Below are 19,250 nucleotides of genomic sequence, written 5' to 3'. Positions count from 1 at the left end.
GGAGAGGACCAGGGAAGGTGGAGCCCCAAATTCTGCAGAGAGGCTCTGCTGGAATCTCTGGCTGGCCCCAGAAATTGCATGTGTGTGGCAGACTCCAAGCAGCCTAATTAAGGCTGAAAGAATGGCTCCCCTCGGGGGAGACAGAGTTTGGTGTTTAGGTTCAGATCAGCTAACTATCTTCTCAAAAAAACAAAACATTGATACTCTCCAAAGGAATATAACAGCATCGAGAATTTCTAAGCCTTGTACACAGTGTGCACAAGACAATCCAAAATTACCACACATACTAGGAAACAGGAAAACACCATCCACCCTCAACAAAAAAGCAATCAACAGACACCAAGCTGAGATTCCTGAGCGTCTGGAATTAGGGGTTTATAATGTACACAGATGTCACGCATGTGATAGCAGAAGGACTGAGAAGAGAGTCATGGACTACACAGCTCCAGGGTTTCTCCACTTAAAGTGAGATGATGCAACATTAACCCTAAGGACGCTGCAAAAACACAGGGATGCCGAGGGCAACCACTAAAAGAAAAAGAATGCAAAGAGGTATGGCTGAAAAGCCAATAAACAGATTAAAATATAACAAAAGCCCGAGATTACTGGAGTAATTTTAAATGTTAAGATTCACAAGAGATGTACTGCGCTATGCAGACTCGGGCTGGAATTTCTGAAATGGAAGATGACCGAGCACGCCAACAGTCAGACTGCAAGCATCAGAGTGACTATGTTACTATCAGACAAAGCAGTTTTCAGGACTGAGTCTGACTAGGAACAAAGAGGGACCCTTCAAAACAATAAAAGGATGAATTCCCAGGAATACATAGCATCCATCAATGCGTGTGTTCCTAAAAGAGAGCTTTGAAAGGCCGGACACCAAAACTGTCAGGACTGGAGTTCCCCTTGTGGTTCAGCAGTAATGAACCCAATCAGTATCCACGAGGTTGTGGGTTCAACCCCTGGCCTCACTCAGTGGGTTAAGGATCCGGCGTTGCTGTGAGCCGCAGTGTAGGTCACTGACACGGCTTGGATCTGGCATTGCTGTGGCTGTGGTGTAGGCCGGCAGCTGTACCTCCAATTTGACCCCTAGCCTGTGGGGTCAAATGTGCTGCATGTGTGGCTCCAAAGGGTTAAAAAAAAAGGTCAGGCCTGTAGAGAGAGAGATGCAGATAATCCCACAATCCCAGCTGGAGATTTTAACAGGTCCATCTCAGTAATCAACAGAATAATAAGCAAAAATGTGAAGAGACACAGTCTACACACTACTGGCGGCCACCTGGACCTAGCGGAGGTCTGGGGACCACAGCATCCTGAGAAGGCAGCACGTTCTTCTCAAGTGCACGTGGCATGTCCACCAAAACAGACCACTCGTGAGGCCACAAAGTAAGTTTCAACAGGGATGAAAAGACTGAAATGACGCAGTGACGTTTGTGATGAAAATGACGTGAACTCAGACGTTAATAGTGAACATATCTAAATACCGTTCTTCCCTAAAGGAGCGAGAGCTCTTTGAGGAAACGGCTGATTGCTGAGCTGGGGCAGGGAAGATGCAAGCGGAGCCTGCAACATCCCACTGTGCCGGAAAGTGAGAAATCACTCAAAACAGGGGAAGGAGTCGCATCAAGAGGACACAGGAGCCAGCCTGAGCCAGCGGGGCTCGGGTGTCGCAGTGGCCAGATTCGGGACAACCAGAGCATCTGACTCACGAGGAAGTGACAGGTTAGACCCTGTGCGGTGAGACAGGAGTCCCTGCGGGTGGGAGCAGATGTGTTGGTGCCCGCCAATGGGCAGACCAAGTAACAACGGGAGGCTCGTGCTCAGGGCAGAGTGCCAGGCACCAAAGGACAGATGCACCATCCGGACCCAAGCGGGAGGCCGCCACGCTGACCAACACAGGAGAGACCGTTTCAGGCAGGACGCGTCCCGAGAGGGTGAGTCTAGGAAGGGCAGTGGGAATGGGGTATCTACACCACCTCAGAGGAGCCCCCTGCAGACCGTTTCTCAGTCACAGCGAGAGCGCAGTGAGCGCTGGGGGAGGAGCCAGCGACACCCCAGCGTGACCGAAGTCACGGCCCACGACGAAGGTCACACGGGCACCATGTGTCTCTGGACCTAGTGCCTGGAAAGACACGTCACTTCCGCGGGGTCTGGACACACGCGGCCTGTACGGACTCGGGAGGAAACATCCCGCACATCCAGCTCCAGGGAAGAAGTGCTGCCAGGCTCAGGGGGACCAACAGTCAAAACAGGAATGGACTGCAGACGGGCTCAAACAGCCCATCCCCGTCCGAGTTCCGGAACCTGGGAACCATGACTGTATGAGCACACCCTGGTTTCCAGGAAATAGTTTTTTTGGGGGGGAGCATGACATACCCAACTTACCATCAAATGCTTTAGAAAAAACACATTTCACAGGGAGAGAGGGGAAAATAAACCGCCAGAGGTGAGTACACTTGGCAAAGGGGATACAGGGACTCCTTTGTGTTATTCATGCACCTTTGCCCTAAGCTCAAATTACCTCAAAATAAAGTGAGGCACTGATGGGGGGGGGACACGTGGGAGAGGTGGGGTGACTCAGAAGAGGGGAGGTCTCTACCCGCGAATCTCTGCTTCAATGCAAGCAGCTGGAGCTCACCTGTCTTCCTTGATGACATCCACAAAGTGGGCGTCTGTTTTCTCGCGGATGTTCTTGAACCGCAGCGGAAGGAGAGCCGACTGGTCCAAGCTCACACCTGCCCAGCGCCCTTTCTCCTGTAAGATCTCGCACAGCGAGGTGTGACTGTTGCTGAGCTTCTCCTCAGGTGGGGGGCTCAGCAGTCCGTTTTGGGCTTTGGAACCGGCTCCTCCAGACGCCTGCGTCAAGGTGGGGGAGCAGATGGAGGCTGATGTGGGGGCTGCAGCAGCACCCGGCCACCTGCCCCATCACATGGCTGGCCCCCGGGCTTTGCGGTGCACACCTGCGCCTTCGAGACTGTTCGAATCCGGGGCTCAGCCTCTCTGCCCGCCTGCTTCTCCCCACTCCCCAGCTCCTCAAAACGCACCTCCGGGCACCCAGGTGACCAGGCCACTGGCGTCGTGGGAAGAGCCAGTAAGGAGGTGGGGAGAAAGCACGGGGGCGGGGCTCAAGGGACGGGCAAGGGTGGGTCCAGGGAGAGGGGCCCAGAGCCCAAGGGCCACGGCTTTAAGCAGAGCACTGGCCTTGAGCAGGCAGAGGACCGGAGCCAGGCGGGGAGGGGGTGTTGACAGATCTGGGCCCCCCCGGAGACTCGGCCTTCAGAAGCTTGCCTGAAGGCTCCTGGGACTGGTCTTTATCCGGGTGTCCATGTACCGCCCTTGCTGTCGGCCCCAATCCTGGCCCCCCCTCCTCGTCGCTCCCCTCCACGTCCACATTCCACCCCCGCCCCCGCCGAGTCCAGCCTCCAGCCCCACAGCCCCTTCGTCCCCGCTCGGCCCCACGGCTCTGAGCCTCCCTGCCCCTTAGGGCGTCAGCATCCATCCTGCTCTTTGTCGGTCTGCTGGAAGCTCGGAGGACTGCGGCAGGGAGGGGTGTCACCTTCAGAACCGCGATGCCGACCACACAGGAGGCCGGCTTCGGTGGGTGCGCGAGGAGAGGCGCCGACGGGGACCCAGCGGGGGCTGGTACCTTGGTGCCGTTCTTGGGCTCCTCCTGACAGCCGTTCTGCACCGCTCCGCCTTCTGCGCCCGCTTCCCACTTGGGAGCAAAGGTGATTCCGCAGGACGGGCAGGTCTGCAAGAAACATCCAGACCATCACATCTGGCTCGAGAAACACCACCTCACCGTGTGAGTCACACGGCTCCACCGTTGTGGCCGTTCATTGCCCCAGGGAGCAGCGCAGCCAATGGAAGGCTTCCTGAGCCTTTGGGGACGAGCTAGAAATGAGGGAGCAGCGTGAAAGTGGAAACCCTTCCCGACGCGGGGAAGGTGAATGCGCCCTGACAGCCCATCAGCAGAAGCGGCTCGGTGTCCATCCGCGGACGGACGGGTCAACACACGGCGGTCCATCCAGAGAAAGAAATGTTACTCGGTCCCCCAAGGAACCAAGCGCTGACGCAACCCCAACACGGGTGAACCCCGCCCGCGCGCTCAGTGGCAGAGGCCAGACACGAAAGGCTGCGCGCTGCAGGGTGCCGTCTGCAAAAAATGCCAGAACAGGCAAATCCCCAGAGATGGGAAGAAGGCCAGTGGTTGCCAGGCGTGAGGGAGAAGCGGGTGGGAGTGCCTCAGGGATGTGGGGGCTTCTGGTGGGGCAATGACCATGTCCTGAGATGGACCACGGTGACGGCCACACCACCTTCTGAACACATAAAAAACCCATGGAATCACCCAATCTAAAAGGGGAGCATTTTAAGATATGTGACCTAATCTCGGAGTTCCCGTCATGGCGCAGTGGTTAACGAATCCGACTAGGAACCATGAGGTTGTGGGTTCAGTCCCTGCCCTTGCTCAGTGGGTTAACGATCCGGCGTTGCCGTGAGCTGTGGTGTAGGTTGCAGACACTGCTCGGATCCCGTGTGGCTGTGGCTCTGGCGTAGGCCAGTGGCTACAGCTCCAATTCAACCCCTAGCCTGGGAACCTCCATATGCTGCGGGAGCAGCCCAAGAAATAGCAAAAAGACAAAAAAAAAAAAAAAGAAAGAAAAAAAAAAGATATGTGATCTAATCTCAATAAAGCTGTTGTTGAACAAACTAGCTGCTAACCCTCCGGCAAACACTGAGCCAAGGTCCTTGGGGAAGGGGATGGGGAAGGCAGCCTTACAAGCTGCCCCCCAAAAGCAGGCAGGACAAGCAGACGGACGTGCTTACAGCCCCAGCCATGCTTAGGCGTTTGCAGGGACGAGCTGACCTGGAAAAGACGAGGCGACTCTACGGATGGGACAGTTCATGTGGGGACAGAGCCAGGAGTTCACGGTAACTATTAACGGACTAGCCTCTCAGGTCGCCCACCTCGGTCGTGTGCCTGTAACTTACAGTGCAGCCACTGCACGTCCACAGAAAAAGAACTGGCAGGTAGAGGAGAGAGGGCGAGGCTTTCGTGTCTCTCAAACCAGGGTTCAAAGCCCTTCTGGATCCGACTCATTTGGAGACCCCTATTCAAGACCCTCCCCTCAGCTCTCTCCTGTGTGCAACGAGAGTGGGGACACTTTTCCTGAGGACGTGTCGTAAGGAGGTCAGGAACACACATGTAGGTGGCGTGGCGTCGTTCCTGGCACTCAGTGCCTCCTTCATAAATGTACTCTGATGACTCACGTGACCCAGCCAACCGGGAACTGTCACTGAGATAGCGACTGACAGCATCGGGGGAGAAGATGGTGCAGCAGGGGCACTCACGAGGCCTCACCGCCAATCTCCGAGCAGAAACAACTGCAAAGCACTGCAGTAGCTGTGGGAGGCTGGGTGTTGGCACAGAAATTTTAAATAAACGTCACTTAGCACCTTAGGGCAAGGATATAACTCAGGTCGCATCCCAGGTTCGATTTCAGGCCCACACTGTATTAAATAAAAGAAACAAAGATTCTAAAAAGTTGTGTAATTTGGGAATCTGATGCAACACACACGTTAAATCTGAAGGTTCATACGCATTCAAAAGGTGAAAATATACATACCAAAGAGCTGGCCAAATCAGGCAATAGCCTCTAAAGTTGCCCACCACTTTAGAGGCGTCCGATCAGATTTTACCTACGTAAAATCTTATCATCTTTTACCTATGTAAAAGAAAAAGCTTATGGTTCTTAAAAAATGGGCATTATTAACAAGGGCAAGATGGTCTAATTGTCAGTAAAAATTATTATAAAGCACCCCTTGGCACTGACTCAGTTGAACTTCAAAACATGTTGCCAGTGGGGCTAATGATCTTCTCAAATGGGAAAAAAAACAAACAAACAAACCAATGCCATGTACATGGAGTGACCCCTGCTCCCGCCTCCAGAGAAGAGTGTGTGTGGCCACGTGTCAGGCCAGTAAGATTTCCAGGGTCCTCCCTAGCTGTAGGGGGCTTGGGGTGGGGGTGGGGGGGCGTAAATGGCTTTGGTGGTGGCAGTGGTGGGAACTTGCTCCTCTAGGGAAACACAGCCTGTAGCCTTTTTAGAGGCCAACTGGTGGCCCAGGAATGGAATGGATACAGTGTGGGGTGTTGGGCTGGTTTGAGAGGCTCTGAGTCAAACCCTTAGGGTTCAGGGCCTCTCTGATACCAGTCTTGTAAAGACCAGATGGAATCCTGAACAGAATCGCTCACTACTTTTTAAACATTAACTCTAGAGAAGTGTAACAGTGACTAAAGGTGATTGCTTTGAGAAGATACATAGACGGTCAACAGGCACATGAAAAGATGCTCAACATAACCAATTATTAGAGAAATGCAATATGACACATATATTACATTATATGTTACATATTACATTACATATATATATAATGAAATACTATTTGGCCAGAAGGAGAAAGATAAATACCATATAATATCACTTCGCTGTAGAATCTAACCTATGACACAAATGAGCTTCTCCATGAAACAGAAACAGGCTCACAGACCTAGAGAACAGACCTGTGGGTCTCCCCAGGGGGGAGACAGGGTGGGAAAGGGATGGACCGGGAGTCCAGGGTGAGCAGGATGGGTAAACAAAGTCCGACTGCAGAGCTCAGGGAACTGTATTCGATGTTCCGTGTTAAACCATAAGGGAAAGGAGTCTGAGAAAGAATATGCATATGTGTATATGTGTAACTCACTCATTTTGCTGCACGGTGGAAATTAACACAACATTGTAAATCGACTACCATGAATACATATATATTTTTAAATAAAGGCACTGGCTTTGAAATCAGACTGTCCTGGACTGAATCCTGGTTCCGCCACTTAGTATGCGAATCACTCTGAGCCTCAGTTTCCTCCTTTGTAAAACAGGATTACAGCTCCCTGGAAAAATCATCCTAAGCGCAGAAAGAGGACATGCACGCAAAGCCTGCCAGAGGCATTTCAGGTCAGCTCTAACCCCCTGGCACTGGCCTCCTCAAAGGTGGAATTGAGAAGGGTGATGAGGCCACGTTCTGGCCTGGGGGAGGGGAGCGTGGGGACTGGTGACATCCACCTCGGGAGAGGGCTGGCACGAGTGAGTGTGCACGGACCAAGCTTGGCTCCGCACACGCCTGATGTGTTGGCAAGTGCTCCGTAAACGCTGGTCCTGAAACTTCCGGTCACTGTTCTCTCTGGTTCTGAAACTGCTGCCTCTGGTCATTCGAAGTCCTTGGTCACAGCCACTGCAAGTCCACTCTTGCCCAGCCGCTTATTTTTAGGTATCTCTCTCTCTTTTTTTTCTTTTTAAGCGCTGCACCTGTGGCATATGGAAGTTCCCAGGCTAGGGGTCAAATCCCAGGGTAGGGGCCAGCCTACGCCACAGCCACAGCCACAGCAACCCTGGATCCTTTCACTACTGAGCGAGGCCAGGGATCGAACCCACATTCTCATGGATACTAGTCAGGTTCTTAACCCTCTGAGACATGACTCCCAAAGTCACTGTTCTAATGACAGCAGCTGCTGTGGCTTGGAAGCGCCTTGGAGCTGAGGACATGTCAACAAAGAACATCAGGTCCTTACTCACGCGATGTCCGCAGCCTCGCAGGCCTGCTCTCCATAAATCCCCGAATGGAAACTGCGAGGCAGGAGTGACCATCGATGGCAGGGGTCGACTTCTGGCCTGGCCACCAGGCAGCCTCTCTGGCCTCGTTTCTGGGCACGGTAGGGCCTGGGAATAAGCCTGGCGCTTTGGTCTCCTCTGCCTTGTTCCCGTGAAGGGACCCCGGCAGTGATGACCCCTCCAGCTTCCTTTAAGTGGCACCAGTGGATCCTGGAACCAAGGGAAGCTTCACCAACACCAGCTCTGGCTCCTAAGACAGAGGACTCTTGGAGCCAAGGCGTGTGCTGGCCGCTGCCTGGGAGCCCAGCATCCCCCGGAGCAGCCCCAGAGCCGGTGCCGTGTCCTCCAGGAACGGCACGGGCTCTGCCGAAGATCACGGCTGTTTCTCCAACACACTTGGGAGCGCCTGCATTTGCTTTTAACACCTTCCAACACACGTACCCTACATTCTGTTTGGCATACATGGCACAGAGCTCTCAAACAGTTCTTTCTTCCAGGCTATTTCTCTTGACAAGAGAAATCATTTCTAAGCCAACAGCTGTCCTTTCTCATAACTGTCAAGGGAGGGAGCAGGGAAATCTCTTTTCCGAGAAAAGAGGCGGAAACAACATCAGAAAAGTTCTGCTTTGCCTGTTCGATCTGCGGAACAAGACTGCTTAGCGAGCTGTCCCAGGACCAGGGGAGGCAGACCCTGCTTCCCAAACTCAGAACCCAGGTTGAAACCCGCGGATGGGGCAACAGTGGCAAATACGACTTCCTGAGGTCCCTTCTGGCTTCCAAGCTCTTTCCTGCTTTACTCTGTGTGCTCCTCAAAAGCACCTGGGAAGCAGCGTGATCAGCCCACTTAACACAAGAGGGAACGGAGGCCGAGAGAGAAGGCGCTAGCGAATGGCAGAGGGATGCTGGAGCCCGAGCAGCACCCCTGCCCTGGACCCCACCTTCACACGTGACTCTCCAAGGAACAGGAGCCACCCAGGCCGCGACCTGCCCCGGGTGAGCCAGGCATGCCCCCTGGGCTAGTGGATCAGGCACAGGCATGCATACTCCTAAACAGATGATTTCTGCTAACAAAAGCCTACAAAAAGTAGAAGCCAAGTATTAGAGGAAAAGAGAGGCAGTAATTATTACAGAGCAAGAAAGGCATCCAGAAGCTGTAAGAACAGAAGGCAGACAGCCCGAGAATGCTAGAGACAGAACAACAAACAAAGCACACGTCTGCAAGACGCCGGCACAAAGTCACCAGGTCACGGAGTGCAGAGCAGGGGACCACGGCTCCGGCTCCTGAGCCCTCAACGACAGCCGAGGTTAATGACCGAGGCTGATGGGCAAGGACAGTGTCCCCACGCTGCCGTGCCGTCTCATCAGAAAGTCAAAGTCAGGAAATATTTGGTACTGGGGGAAATTTCTTTTTTCTTTTTTCCTTTTTGTCTTTTTAAGGTCGCACCTGTGGCCCATGGCGGTTCCCAGGCTGGGGGTTGAATTGGAGCTGCAGCTGCCAGCCTCCACCACAGCCACAGCAATTCAGGATCCCAGCCGAGTCTGTGATCCACACCACAGCTTGTGGCAATGCTGGATCCTTAACCAAGTGAGCAAGGCCAGGGATCCAACCATCATCCTCATGGATCCTCATCGCGTTCTTAACCTGCTGAGCCACAGTGGAAACTTCTGGGAAGATGTTTTTTATGTGCAACACTGCACTACCTGATGCCAATCACCTGAGCTGTCCCTCCCTTTCCAAGTCACGTGTCACACAGAATGTAACCATAACAAGTATATTTATATCACATCACAAATGTATAGAAACAAACCAAAATTTTTATACACACATATTAAAAGGTTTTATTTTGAAACAATTTTGGACTTAGAGTGGGAAAGACAGTTCAGAGAGTACCCCGCACAGCCACCTCCAGCCTCCCCACCCCTGACACGGCCACCCCCGGCCTCCCTCTCCAACACGCCCCCCCACGGCCCCCACCAGTCTCGCCTCATGTTAGCCTCTTATACTAACTGTGGTCAGTTATGAAAACGAAGGAGCGAACCTGGACTCCGTGCTACGAACCACACCGGGCCCCTCCCAGACGTCCCCTTTCTGTCCTGGGAGCTCACGTGCTTGGAGCGCTGTGTCCCCTTCGTCTCCTCCTGTCTGGGACAAGGCCTGAGCCTTCCCTTGTCTTTGGCGGCCCTGTCACTTTTGAAGTGTCCTGGTCAGGCATTCTGTAAACTGTCCTTGAATTTGGATATGTCTCTTTTCTCACGAGTGGACTGTGCTTTAGGATGAGGGAAGGACCCCACAGAGGTGACAGGCCCTTCTCTGCATATCACATGGGGTGTGGGGGCAGGAGGCCAGTCTTATTACTCCTGCTGCTAACCGCAGTCATCGGGTGACAGGAGGCCCTGCTGGATCTTCCACTGTCCAGCAACGGTTCTCCCTTTACAGTGAATGAATCTGGGGGGCGGGGGGGTTACTTGGAGGCTGTGCAAGTGCCCTGTTTGTCCTTAAACTTTCACCCACTGATTTCATTTTTTTTTTTGCTTTTTAGAGCCATACCTGAGGCATATGGAGGTTCCCAGGCTCGGTGTTGAATCGGAGCTACAGCTGCCTGCCTACACCACACCAAAGCAATGCAGGATCCGACCACAGCTCACGGCAGCGCTGCATCCTTAACCCACTGAGCGAGGCCAGGGATGGAACCCGCCACCTCATGGTTACTAGTCGGATTTGTTTCTGCTGCACCACAACAGGAACTCCAACCCATTAATTTTAGAATTCACCCATGGATCCTGCCTATAGCAGTTACCACGGCGACGCTCTAATGGTGATTTTCGCTCCCTACTGCTTCCTGCACCTCTAAGCTGGAACTCCTCTCTAAAGAAGAGTTGTCGGGAGTTCCCGTCGTGGCACAGTGGTTAATGAATCCGACTAGGGACCATGAGGTTGCGGGTTCAGTCCCTGCCCTTGCTCAGTGGGTTAAGGATCCGGTGTTGCCGTGAGCTGTGGTGTAGGTTGCAGACACAGCTCGGATCCCGCGTTGCTGTGGTTCTGGTGTAGGCCGGTGGCTACAGCTCTGATTCAACCCCTAACCTGGGAACCTCCATATGCCACAGGAGCGGCCCAAGAAATGGAAAAAAAAAAAAAAAAAGAAGAGTTGTCAATTTATAGGTTGTGTGCTTTCTCCTAATTGAAGGAAACACATACATGACTAAAAATACAGATGGAACTTGAAAAGTCCTTTTTCTCTCTTTCTCCCTCCCTTGCTCTCTCTCTCTTTCTTTCGTCTTTTAGGGGCCACATGGTTGGCATATGGAGGTTCCCAGGCTAGGGGTTGAAATGGAGCTGTAGCCACCAGCCTACACCACAGCCACAGCGACGCCAGATCTGAACCGCATCTGCGACCTACACCACAGCCCACGGCAATGCCATCTTAACCCACTGAGCGAGGCCAGGGACTGAACCCGCATCCTCATGGATGCCAGTCAGATGCGTTCCTGCTGACCCATGAATGGGAACTCCAAAGAGTCCTTTTTTAAAAAACTTACTTTACATTCACATTTCAGAGCCAGCATTCAGATTACCTTTTACTTTTTTTTTGTCTTTTGTCTTTCTGGGGCCGCACCTGCCTCAGCATATGGAGGTTCCCAGGGGTCGAATTGGAGCTGTAGCCAATAGCCTACACCACAGCCACAGCAATGCCAGATCCGAACCACATCTGCGACCCACACCACAGCTCACAGCAATGCTGGATCCTTAATCCACTGAGCTGAGAGAGGCCAGGGATCGAACCCGCGCCCTCATGGGTACTAGTCGGGTTTGTTAACCACTGAGCCACGACGGGAACTCCATTACTCTTCACTTAACTGGAGAGCAACTCTATGTAACTACACTTCACATACCATATAATTCACCATCTAAAGGGTACAATGTAATAATTTTTAACATAGTCACAGAATTGTACAACTATCAGCACTACCAATTCAGACCACTATGTAGCATAAACGTTTAATGTCTAAACTACACACACACACACAATTACCCTTCCCACCTATAATGATCTAAAAGGGCCTCACTTCTCCATACTGAGCTGATTGAGCCTACGCATGATGATTTTACATACAAATAACAAGGAGCTAAAAGAAGTGCTCCTTTTCTCAGAGTCCCTTAACAAGCCACAGTGACTGTCAGAGAAGGGTGGTCCTGAAGCTAGTGACCTCAAAGGGAAAGGGTAATAACCCCTGTGATGCAAGCCAGGTCCTCTGAATCTCCTGCCCGCGGGCAAATCCCATCATTAGCCTCATTACCAACTGCAGGCTGGGGGAGCACTCCGCAAGCACACCGTCTGGGTTGTGGATAAGAGTCTGGGCAAACTCATGGGGCAGGTGCACCCGGGGAGGGCTTTCAGAGACCACAGGAGAGAGGAGCGCTCATGGCCCACCGACCAGGACGAGTGTGATAAAGCACCATCCACACCCCCGTTCTTGGCGAAGATGTCAGCCTGGCTATGCCATTGTTTTTTCTCTCTCTCTTTTTTTTTTTTTTATAAAAGTAATGATGCTTTTTATTTTTCCAGAAATAACACAGAAAGGTCAAATTGGTTAAAAAAAAAAGAGCCAGGTGGGTCATGAGGACACTCCCCAAATTACTTTTGCTATTGTCGTCCACTCTTGAGTGTTTCCACCTTGCAGGGTTCACATCGCCCCCCGAGCAGCAAGCCTGCGGACCCGCGGCTGAGTCTAGAGGAAGCAGCCTTCTGCTGTGCCCTTCGGCATCAGAGAACGGCTTGGCCACCGCTAAGGGCAGGGCTAGCTTTGGGGTGACCCCTCACGGCACAAGAGGACTCTGCCAAGGGGGCCAAAGCTTGGCTATTCTGACGGGCACGTGCGGTCTCCATCTCCATCCTTCGGTCACGATAACTGGGCAGCAGACACCAGGCAGGGCTGAGGCTGCACGTGTGCCGAGGTTACAGCCCCTGCAGCTGAGGACACCCCCTCAGCTCAGAACAAGCAGAGACCTTCTCAAGAGGGTCAGGGACTCCCTGTGGGCAAATGGAAGCAGGGCCTCTGCCTCTCCAGCTGTCCCTCCTCCTACCGCGGGTGGCATCCATCGCTCCACGCAGAGGGCACAACTGCGTGTTCCAGGGTCAGCTGAGCTTCCACCAACCCAGGGCTCGTGGGCACAGCTTCAGTCAATCCTCACGACTGCCCTGGAGAGTGCCCTGTCATCGCCTCTCCCAGAGGCTGAGACGGATCCAGCCCTTTCCAAAGCCACCCTCCTCGACTCCTGTCTCTCTTCCCTGGATCCCTTCTTGATGCCTCACCCCAAACCCTGGGGTCCCTTGGCCAGCTCAGCCCAGAGAGCTGTGAGCCACCATCCTGCTGGGACCCCCTCCTCCCCGCATCATCCAGCCCCAGGGCCTTCCTGAGGAGCAACGTGCAGACCCGTCACTCAAGAAGCCAGGGCTTGGGTGGGATGGGCTCCCTCGGACCCTTGGCCTCAGGCCAGAGCCCTTGTCCTCTGACGTCACTACCATTTCCTGGTGGGTCCTCACAGCTCTCTGAGTATCCTGTGAAATATCAGGTGGCACGTCTCCAGCTGGGAGCTGGGAGAGAATGCGCAGATACACGGGTAGGCCGGGAGTGAAACGAGTGCCTGGCGGCTGTCACCCTGGTTCTGTTTCGTTCCACCCAGGCTTCCGGCTCAGCTCTCCGTCCAGCTCTGCAGAGCCACACGTCTCTGGGCATCATTAAAAAATTAAAGACCTAAGCCAAAAAAAAGCTGTAATTCTCTACCACACGCCAGGCACCTGCTGGACTCTTGGGGAAGACTGAAATTATGTAACACACGGGCCCTGCACTGAGGAAGGTGCCTGAGAACGAAAGCAAAATTTAAGTCTGCGTGTGTCACGACCAAGGGGTACAGACTGAATGAACTAAGACCTGAGGGATGGGGAGACGGCATTACCCGAGGAGTCTCGGAAACGGTAAGGAAGCCGTGCACTTTAAGGAGGAGGGGAGCCCACAGGGACGCTCAGGGCACCGCAGGTGAGAAGAGCAAAGGACCAAGAGGCCGTGGATTCACTGGATGAGAGTTTACAGAACACCTTGGCTCTAATTCTCTAGCCTCCACCTTGTGCGAACTGGACACTCATGATCCAGTCGGAAGACTGAGAGTGCTGCTGTGGACGCCGCCGATGATGTGGGAAAACCGCAGGTGTGGACGCCACGGTCACAACACAGACGCAGCTGTTTCTCTGAGGCAAGATGAGCGACAGACCCTGAGCCAGGGACCACCTGGCCAGAGAACCATAAACCAGAGTCATCCAGACTCCAGAAACTACAATTTTCTTTTTTTTTTTTGGTCTTTTTGTCTTTTCTAGAGCCACACCCATGGCATATGGAGGTTCCCAGGCCAGGGGTTGAATCGGAGCTGTAGCCTTCAGCCTACGCCACAGCCACAGCAACGCGGGATCCGAGCCACGTCTACAACCTACACCAGAGCTCACAGCAACGCTGGATCCTTAACCCGCTGAGCAAGGCCAGGGATCGATCCCGCAACCTCAAGGTTCCTAGTCGGATTCCTTAACCACTGAGCCATGATGGGAACTCCCAGAAACTACAATTTTAGAAAAGTCATGGAAATGTCACAACACGATTAATCTCAGCTTCCCTGTTCCTTCCCTTTTACCTCCAAGACCAAGCCAGAGTGGGGCCGAGGCCTGTCTCCCACTCCCGTGCCTGGCACCTTGCTCTGCTGCTCACGGGCGCCCCGGTCAGAGTCTGGCTTTCTGCAACGCGGGCACAGAGCCCTCTTGCGCATTTACAAAAGCCCTTCCACGAGCCAAGCACATCCCCCAAAAGTGCAGCCTGAAAAAGGAAATCTGTGGTCCAAGAGGCCAGAGAGTGCTGCATACCACTGCCCTCCGGAGACCTAGCCCTGTGTGTCAGCACGCTAAAAGCTCTGAGAAGGCCTGCAAGAAAGAAACCCTTTCAGTGGGGTTCACCCCATACTGACTTGACCACCGAACCCTTTTTCCGTACCTGACGCCTATTTCTATCCTGAGGAACTGCTGCTCGAGAGAACCTACTTGGAGAACCACTTTGGCTGGGCAGTTTCCAGTCTGGGTGGGGTGGGGTGGGGGAGTCGTGGGGACAGAGGTCCCATGGGAGCTGGCTCTCACCGGATGGGGCAGCAGCAGCAACAGAGGGAGAGATGTCTGTTGACATCAAGAGTCAGCAGATCCTGGGAAAGCATGAGGGGGAACCAACCGGTCTGTGACTCCAGTGAGGGAGAAATGCACATCGGGATGCAGACAATGCACAGCAACAAACCCACAGCACACGTGAGGCACCGACTCGGCCATGGGATGGATCCACCCCAAGAGCCTGGGCAGGGCCTGGCACTTCACTTTTGCACCGTCCAGAAGCGCGTCCTTGAGGGAAGGCCTGATCCTGGCAGGTCACTATCTGTATCACCTTTGAGGCAGGCAGACCTCGGTTTTCTGCCTTTCTGGTTGAGAGCGAGAGTTTGCAGCAGGGCACTCAGGCACCCATGCTTCTGCCTCAGATGCCTGCCCTGCTAATCCTCACCCAGGACCCAGGGCTGAGGGCAGGGCTGTGAGGAGGGTCCCCCCCAGGGGTAGAGCCTGGCGTGGGGGCCTGCCATCCCCTCACGCTGCTTCCACCCCAAACACAAACCACTGTGACTCTACCCTTCTGGGGCAGCGGCACGGGGGCTCGTTTCAGATGTCTCAGTACCCCCCCGAAACACCACCCAAACACCCCGGAAGTCATACTTCAAGGTCCAACTCACCTTTCCCTCTGAGAAGGGGCACAGGGAGCCTTTTTTTCTCAAATTCCTTTTGGTAAATAAACATGGTCAATTAAGATATCCAAAGATTATTTAGAAAATTTATTCATGCCAACAGAATATGCTACCTAGTTTTTGCCCAACTGGATCAAAAGTAAATAACCATACAGACAGACTTCTAACTGGAACAAGAAATGTTCTTCTGGGGGGAGGGAAACCCTTCTTAAGGAAGATTAGCACAGAACCGCGGTCACTAACACTGCAGGTGCATGAGACGGGGGTCGGCAAGGGCACACGCCCTGAGGGACAGAAACCCCCACACATCCTCTCAAGCGGCAGACAAACGCCGCTTTTGGCGTTGAGCTCTATTTCTCTACTTAAATACAGCTCAGGTGGAAGCCCGAGGAAACCGTTTCTCCCTAAGCAATAATAAGGCCACATTTGGAAGCCACATCTCTCTTCCCCTCCCCACCCAGCTCTTCCCGGCCACGCTCGGTGGCAGCCTGCGAGCTGGGGGCTCCTCTTTCAACTCCGTAGGTCCAGTGACGAGGCTTCCTGCTAAGGTCAGACATCCAGGAAAGCTCAGCGGCATCCGCTGCTACAGCCTCAACGGGGGTGACCTTGCCCTCCCCACCAGGGGGGCCCTGGGCTGTGTCTGGAGACCTTGGCTGTCACCGGGGGAGGAGGGGGCACTGTGGCACACGGTGGGTGGAGGCCAAGGATGCTGCTCAACACCCACAGCGCACAGGATGCCCCGCCACAAAGCGTCACCGGCCCCTGCGAGAGCCTACACGAAACAAACCGCTCGCGGCACCTGGACAAGAGGTCCCTCGGCGCCTGACACACTGCAGGCACCTGGACGCTCCAGCCCAGCGCCACATCGTGACACCTTAGGCTGAAGCACCAGGAGCGCTAGCTTTTAGGTCTGCTAATGAACGTGGATAGTCAGGAACATGCTGGATCACAGCCACGCCAACAGGCCATCGTCCTGACCAAATAAATACCATCATATTATCTGAGAGCACAAAGGAGTGAAGTGCAACTGTTTTAACTGTTCTCTCTTAAAATAAAAACAAAAAAAGAAATGACAACTATTTCAACTGTAAAAACAAACAAGAAGTACCCAGTAGGGGAGCAAAGGAGCTAAATCAGATGTGAAAACTTAGGAAATACTCATAAACTGGAGTGAGGTCCATCATGCTGGACCTTGGCAGTTTGTTAGGTCAGAAACGGGTACCGCTCGACAGCCACCAGGAGCTGTCTGGTCCCACAGTGAAATATTACAACGTGCTTGGCAAGCCCGCACTTTCCCAATGAGCTACACCACAAGATTCAGCCACACCAACATTTAAAATAATCATACAACACTGGATTTCAAGAGAAGCAGGAGTACTTGAGAATGTGGTCTCTGAAATAAGATACAAACTAACCCTCCAAACAAGATGTTGGGAGAATCACCTTTGCTGTTACCATTTATCATTAGCTGTCAGAGATCCCCAAAGGCATGACCACAGGTGGCAGAAAAAGAAAACAATAACTCAAGTGAGAAGCAACTTTATGCAGTGTAAAAAGAAAACGGAGGTGCATGCTATGTCCAAAAAAGCGAAGATATTAAAAATGCAAAATGCTGCTAACTTTATACTAGACTTAAAAATCGTAAAAACCAAATGGAAGGGCATTCCGAGTCCTCTGCCGAGACTCGAAGGCCATTTCTTACTTTACATGTTCTACTGCAGAATTAATATCAAGCTTTAGAAGTAGGAAAAAAAAAAAAAAAACTAACCTTAAGGTTATCAAAGGTTTTGACAGTCTGCGCCAAGTCACTGACACTCCCTGGCGACGCTGTCCCCTGTCCCCTAGGGCCTGAGGACACCCGTGAGCCGTCAATGACCTCAAAGCCAGAAAGCAAGGCCTCTGAACAGCTGCAATGAGACTCCTTCGCTCTCTGACCCGCTATCAGGTATGTCTTCAAACCTATGGATAAAAATTACAGTCAGCACAGGTGGACACCAGCGGTGGGCGAAACGCAGCTCGGTCTTGCTCTCTCTACGCAGGACGCGCTCCTGGAAAGTTGAGAGTAAAGTGAAAATGTGAACAGGCCATCTCTGACCTCTGACCCGCGACCTTTCCAGAGACATGCGCACCGCCTTGGGGAGAACTCTGTCTCCACCACACACCACGCGTGCACCTTATGCTTCCTCTGAGTGGCGGGTGCCCGGTTTCATCTCCTGAGGCTGAAATGAGTGTTAAAACGTTCCTCCTTGGAAGGAAGGGTCTCCTGGCCTCTTTCTGAGGGAGCAGAGCTGACAGGCCGTGGACCCCACTCATTTCCTGGGCTTGTTGCTATGTGTAAACACCAGACCACCTCACCCATGTCCGGGATCGCTGACTGCCATGTAAAGCGAGACTGCAGTGTGTACCCACAGGGGTGACTGAGCCCTCCCTCGAGTCAGAGTTTTCAAGTATCTTTTTTTTTTTTCTTTTTAGGGTTGTACCTGCAAGCATACGGAAGTTCCCAGGCTAGGGGCTGAATCGGAGCTGCAGCTGCCAGCCTACACCACAGCCACAGCAACGCCAGATCCGAGCTGTGTCTGCAACCTACACCACAGCTCACGGCAACGCCGGATCCTTAACCCACGGAGCGAGGCCAGGGGTCGAACCCGCAACCTCATGGATACTAGTTGGGTTCTTAACCTACTGAGCCATAAAAGGAACTCCAAGTATCTATTTTCTGTTGGATCCAGACAGTGACAGTGGAACACTCAACTTGTGTCGAGCTGTAGTCTACGTGAATTTTACACTCATAAACTCCCCATTGAAAAAAAAAAAGCTGAATGTATATATACGCATGACTGGGTCACTTTGCTGTACGGCAGAAATTGACACACCACTGGAAATCAACTCTAATAAAAATTTTAAAAAAATAAAGTTGGTTAAACAGACATTTATCCGCAACTCTACAGTCCCCCCTAAAGGCTGAAATGACCGTGTGTGCTACACTGGTCAGCAGCTACACCCGGCGGCTCGGGCCCTGCTCCAGGAGTGCACGGGAACGGTCTGCTGGGAAAGTAACTGGAGGACTTGCTGAAAGAGAAGCAAACCTTATTTATAGAAGTCCAAAGTTAGTCCTCACTGGAATTTAACCGAACTGCAAATTTATGAAATGGAGTGACAGTGTGATGTGCTCAATAAACCTTTGTTTCAGGCCTGCTGCGTGCTGTACACAGAGAATAAAATCAGAACAAAGCAGGGTTCCTGCTTTAAAGAGTTTAAGCTGCAGTAGAAGGTGGTAAAGAAAAGCCGTCATGAAGAGAATCGAGGGGTGATGTGTCCCTGCGCTGCTGAACCCACGTAGTTTCCTGCCCTCGGTGGATATTTAATAAATGCTCTACAATGAATTAATCAAATAACCTTGGGGCTGCTTAATCAGTGACCGTTAATCATTTTATAATTAAACCACCATTATATCACTTTAGCTCTCTTCCTCTCCCTCCTTCCTCATAAAAATACTCTGTGCTGATGTTTGTAAGTCAATCCTTCTCTGAATTTTCTGAGAGCTCGAGGACACCTGGAGACCCGCCAGGGCAGTCCGATGTCGCCGCGGGGACCGGTAGAGCGGGGGGAGACTTAGATGAGTAATTTCAGATGCTAACCGGCCCCACAGGACGCTGTTAAATGTTCCCTCTTGACAAAGGTCCTAACAGAAATATACATCCCGATGTATACACAGGCTCAGTCCGAGTTGTGACTAACTACACGAATAAACCTGAAAGGGAAACAGGAACTAGAACACAACC

At 52.6% G+C, this 19,250-nt stretch overlaps 1 protein-coding gene across 7 annotated transcripts in view; it reads right to left on the bottom strand.

The window, feature by feature from the left end:
* ADCY9 (adenylate cyclase 9) overlaps positions 1-19,250 on the bottom strand; it is a 185,068-nt gene that overhangs the window by 22,553 nt on the left and 143,265 nt on the right. For all 7 annotated transcript variants that reach the window (XM_085017775.1, XM_085017776.1, XM_085017774.1 and 4 more), the window contains 3 exons: positions 17,237-17,427; positions 3,647-3,751; positions 2,639-2,856 (listed from right to left, as the gene is read on the bottom strand). In XM_085017775.1, the coding sequence (XP_084873901.1) occupies positions 2,639-2,856; positions 3,647-3,751; positions 17,237-17,427 (514 nt within the window). The remainder of the gene's footprint in view (positions 1-2,638; positions 2,857-3,646; positions 3,752-17,236; positions 17,428-19,250) is intronic.

The sequence above is a fragment of the Sus scrofa genome, chromosome 3 (genome assembly GCF_054392235.1).
Source record: "Sus scrofa isolate SSC_HxYL_T2T_F1_AM1 chromosome 3, Sscrofa_HxYL_maternal_Yorkshire_Landrace_v2.0, whole genome shotgun sequence".
NCBI classification, from domain to species: domain Eukaryota; kingdom Metazoa; phylum Chordata; class Mammalia; order Artiodactyla; family Suidae; genus Sus; species Sus scrofa.
Note: the sequence above shows the minus strand (reverse complement) of the source record. Positions and strands in the feature narration are given on the sequence as shown.